This window comes from Echinococcus granulosus (assembly GCF_000524195.1).
Source record: "Echinococcus granulosus chromosome Unknown EG_S00004, whole genome shotgun sequence".
Lineage (NCBI taxonomy): Eukaryota > Metazoa > Platyhelminthes > Cestoda > Cyclophyllidea > Taeniidae > Echinococcus > Echinococcus granulosus.
In genome coordinates this window covers 93,625-97,485 of record NW_020170384.1, presented here as the reverse complement: position 1 = coordinate 97,485, position 3,861 = coordinate 93,625, and the positions used below count along the sequence as shown (strand labels likewise).

The following is a 3,861-nucleotide window of genomic DNA, read 5'->3' as shown; positions in this document are numbered from 1 at the left end:
CTACCAATATTTCGGTTGTTTGATTATACATGTATAATTATTTTCAAAAGCGTGAATTTATTAGTTAGTTGTGAATGTCGTAAGATATTACTTTTTCATCACTTGTTTTCAACTTACGCCTAATTAACGTGACATAACAGAAGATTGGGAAATCGCTAATCTTCCGAAGCTGGTTCACTGTTCCACTGACAGTGCGAGGTGCAGACCAACCGTTTTAACAGGGCAACAATGAGTCTAATTCTCCAACAGAATTTTAGTGCGAACTTTTAAGTATTTTTCGTTGCTTTTGTAAAAACAGAGGGTGTAGGAACCTTATCTTGAAGAAAACACGCTTTGCTGGCTTTATGCTATGAAATTCACTTTATTTTTGGCCTAAGGGTGCCGGTGAGGCGTACGTACTACCGGATACGTCGTAGGCTGGCACATCGGGCAGTGGGCAAAAGAACCGCATTATGGAGTGCGATCTACATGCTATTTTGCACTCGCGGAGAGGCGACGATTTGGCAGATGTGGTGGTGACTCACTTTATCCACTTTCTCCGACTTTCGTTTCCCTCCCAGATTTTGATCGTTGGGTGAATAACCCTTTCTGCACTTGGCGTAACTTTGGTGTTTATAAAGAGAATTTCTTCTTGGTATGGGTTCGTATGTTTCACATGGTCAGCAGTAATTGTCTGGCGTTATTGTCGTGTTAATTCCTATGGCTTCCCAAATAGTCCCTAAACCAATAGTAACATTACGATTAATTGCGTGAAAGTTCTTTTGCTCCGTTTCGAGGCCATTGGACATCCATTGTCCCTTCCTCACTTCCGTAATTTTACCCGAATTTTAGCGTAAACCGAATTAGTAGATCTAAATGTTGTCCCTTTATTCAAATATGCAATATCTTTGTGGCTGATAAGATTGCTCTGAAACATTGACGTTCTTTTGCCACAAAGCGTTGCATTGTACTTCCTTTTCCTGCCCTGTTCAGCATGGCTAATTTGAAAGTGGTTTTCAATCCTGTACCAGTGTAATTGAGTATAGTTGCTTCCGATCGCCTTGCTAATGAATTTTTGCATCCTCTCTCCACCCAGACGGCCAATTCCGAAATCAACCTCTCGCGAATGGTGGAGATTTCAGGTGAAGCCGATGGGGGCGGTGGCACTGGTCCATATCTGCCACCAGTGCTCACGGGAGTACCCTCGGATCTGCAGCAGAATGCACTGGGTGCTCTTCGCATTCATGGTGCGCTGCGCGTGGCCACACAACTGGTAGGCGCGTTGGAGGCCTCTCTGGCAGACCTCACCATCGGTGGCAGCAGCGCTACCGACGCCTCGTCGCGACCCGAGGGCACTGCCTGTACAGCAGCGCAAGACGAGGAGCTGCTTAAGGCCATCGCGGAGGACTCCACCACCTTGTGTTTCGTGAATCGTCACCTCCTGCTCTTTGACCAAGGCCTCGTGATCGCTGACGCTGCTGTTGAAGCCATTTCACGCACCGATGGTGTCACTCGACAGATGCGTTGTCAGTTCAGACACTTTCTCTCCTTCTCACAAATCGCTCTGTTGGTACGCTTTTTCACAATTACACTTCCCTTTATATTGTTAGAGCCTCACTTGCCCAACTGTTTGCTTTGTTAAAGCCCATGGAATGGAATTTGTCTCAAAGTAGACATGATTTTTTCCTCTGTGATGTAGGTAATGTTCTGACTGAGCATTGTGGAGGTGGTCGTTGGCAAGAGGTTTGAAAAAAGTCTCTGCAAGAAATAATGCCTTTAGAGGCTTTTATTCATATTTCAGTGAATGTCTTACGCCAACGCAGTGACTGAATTCAATTATTATAACTGGTGCTCGTGTTTATCTTTTGCCACTGTAGGAGGATATAAGCGTGGCGGGATCGAGACCGACAGAGGAGCAGGTACTGTGGTTCTGCGTCTCAGAGCGGCCGCGGCGTTCAACGACGTCGGCAGTGTGCGGTGGAATGGGTGGCGCAGAGGGCAGTTTGCAGTCGCACCTTTGCCATGTGCTGGCGCCTCATTCTCCCGAGGTTCGCATTCGCTGGCTCTCGGAACTCAATGCCGCATTGGAGCAGGGCAAGCGTTGTTCCGCCATTGTCACCGTTTCTGGCGATGAAGGTAGCTCTCCTGATCCATATCGTTTGCCGTGTCCTTGGTTCTTTGGATTGGTTAGTTATACCTGAGTGATCGTAATAGCATTATCTATTTTTGCTATGTACTTTTTAAGCGGTCGGATATCCTACCTTTTAAAATCCTATTAGCCTTGGTCGTAAGCTCTCTTGTCTTTTCGTCCCTAGCTTCGAGCATGAGTCCGCCTCTCCCGACTAAGGAGAACTCATTGCTTGCCTAGAGGTGGAACATGCAGTCGTTCACAGTGGCCTGTATAATCATTCACCCCTCTCATTTGTACATAAGACCCCGTCTCGACTTTCCATCTCTCAAATAGCCTTTTGTCTGTTCTCTGTTTGCGTGCGTGAGCGTGTGTGCGTGCGTGTTTGGCGATTAACTCACATTCCCCTCTCCCCTCCCCTCATCTCACTGGCTGCTTCTGATTTGTTAGGTGTTTTCGTTCATGTGCGTGTGCACACGCGCTCACGCACATTCAGACAAGCAATCAAGTAAACGAATTTTCAGCGTTACAAACTTCACGTTTCTCTGCCTTCTCTCCTCCCTCGTTACTGTGCATATCTTATAAATATGTTCTAATGTACACTAGCTGATAATACAATGAGGATTTGCCGTCATTGTCTGTTCTCCTTGTTAGTTAGATAAGTCGTTTGTGTTGCTTTTGCTGAGCTACCAATTCAGAATCTTCGCAAAATTTTCCTTACAATTGTTTCCCACGCAGCTTCCGTCTAGTCGTTATAACCATCGATAAATTGGTTCAAATGGCCCCTAAGATTCTCACTTTTGACTTCGTTTATTATGATTTGATTATTTACGAATTCTCGAGCTTTTATTCGTTGCTAGGTTATTTCACATGGCCTATGTAGGTTGCTCTGCTCATAATTCCTGCAACTATGCTGCATGATAGTTAGGTTTCTAAAGGAGAATTTTACGGACCTTCTGTCCACTCTTCCAGTGTGATTACCATTTGCAAGCCAAATGTGAACCTGACAAACGTGGCTAAGTTGTTTTTCATTGCCGTTTTCTGAAGCTGATGACAAATTTAAGGCTGAGATGGCCCATTCAACTTCTTTGTCTTAGGCCCTGCTAGAATTAGCTCCACCAACATTGCAATTTGTACCAATTTGTGCTCTCTGCTTCAATTGCACCCAGTCTACTTCCAGGGCAAACTATTGCTAGCCTTCACATTATTTTCTGTTTATGAAGTTGAGGGTCCGTAACTATCAAGCCTTGTGGTACATTTCTGGCCTTTCGTGATCACTCATTTAGTTTGTAGTGGAAACAAAGGATTCCGACATTCTTTGTAACCAAGTTCTGGAGCTGCCCTTTCTGTACTGCCACCGTTTTGCGGTACTCGTTGTGTCTGCGCTTTCAGGGTTGATTATGGACCCGTAAAAGTTCCAATAGCTTTGAAAAGGCAATTAGGATTTTGATGATCGGAGTCACTGACTGCGATACGGAGTGAATGTCAAGTTCGCAATCAGGGCATACCGTTGATACAACTTATCACTCCGCGCTCCTGTAATTAGCGAGATGTTGAAATAACATGGCGGTTTTGTCTGGCATGGCCACCGACAGACTAGATTGAACGCTGTGCTAGTGTCTCCATATTTTCTTCCCGTATCTGAAATAAACTGCTGTACATTATTTGAAGTGGCACATATACTAGTGTTAAAGGAACTCCGTTTACGGTTCAGTCTCTTATGTTAGCGTTAACTCCTATACTTTTAAATTCAA

At 44.9% G+C, this 3,861-nt stretch overlaps 1 protein-coding gene across 1 annotated transcript in view; it reads left to right on the top strand. All coding sequences in view use genetic code 11, as the record gives it.

Annotated features, from left to right (window-relative positions):
- EGR_01012 (Triple functional domain protein) overlaps positions 1 to 3,519 on the top strand; it is a gene marked incomplete at both ends in the record, with an annotated part of 23,275 nt that extends 19,756 nt beyond the window's left edge. The window contains 3 exons of the mRNA XM_024490261.1: positions 1,076 to 1,549; positions 1,857 to 2,115; positions 3,500 to 3,519. Of these exons, the coding sequence (XP_024355080.1) occupies positions 1,076 to 1,549; positions 1,857 to 2,115; positions 3,500 to 3,519 (753 nt within the window). The remainder of the gene's footprint in view (positions 1 to 1,075; positions 1,550 to 1,856; positions 2,116 to 3,499) is intronic.
- Between the last annotated feature and the right edge of the window lie 342 nt (positions 3,520 to 3,861).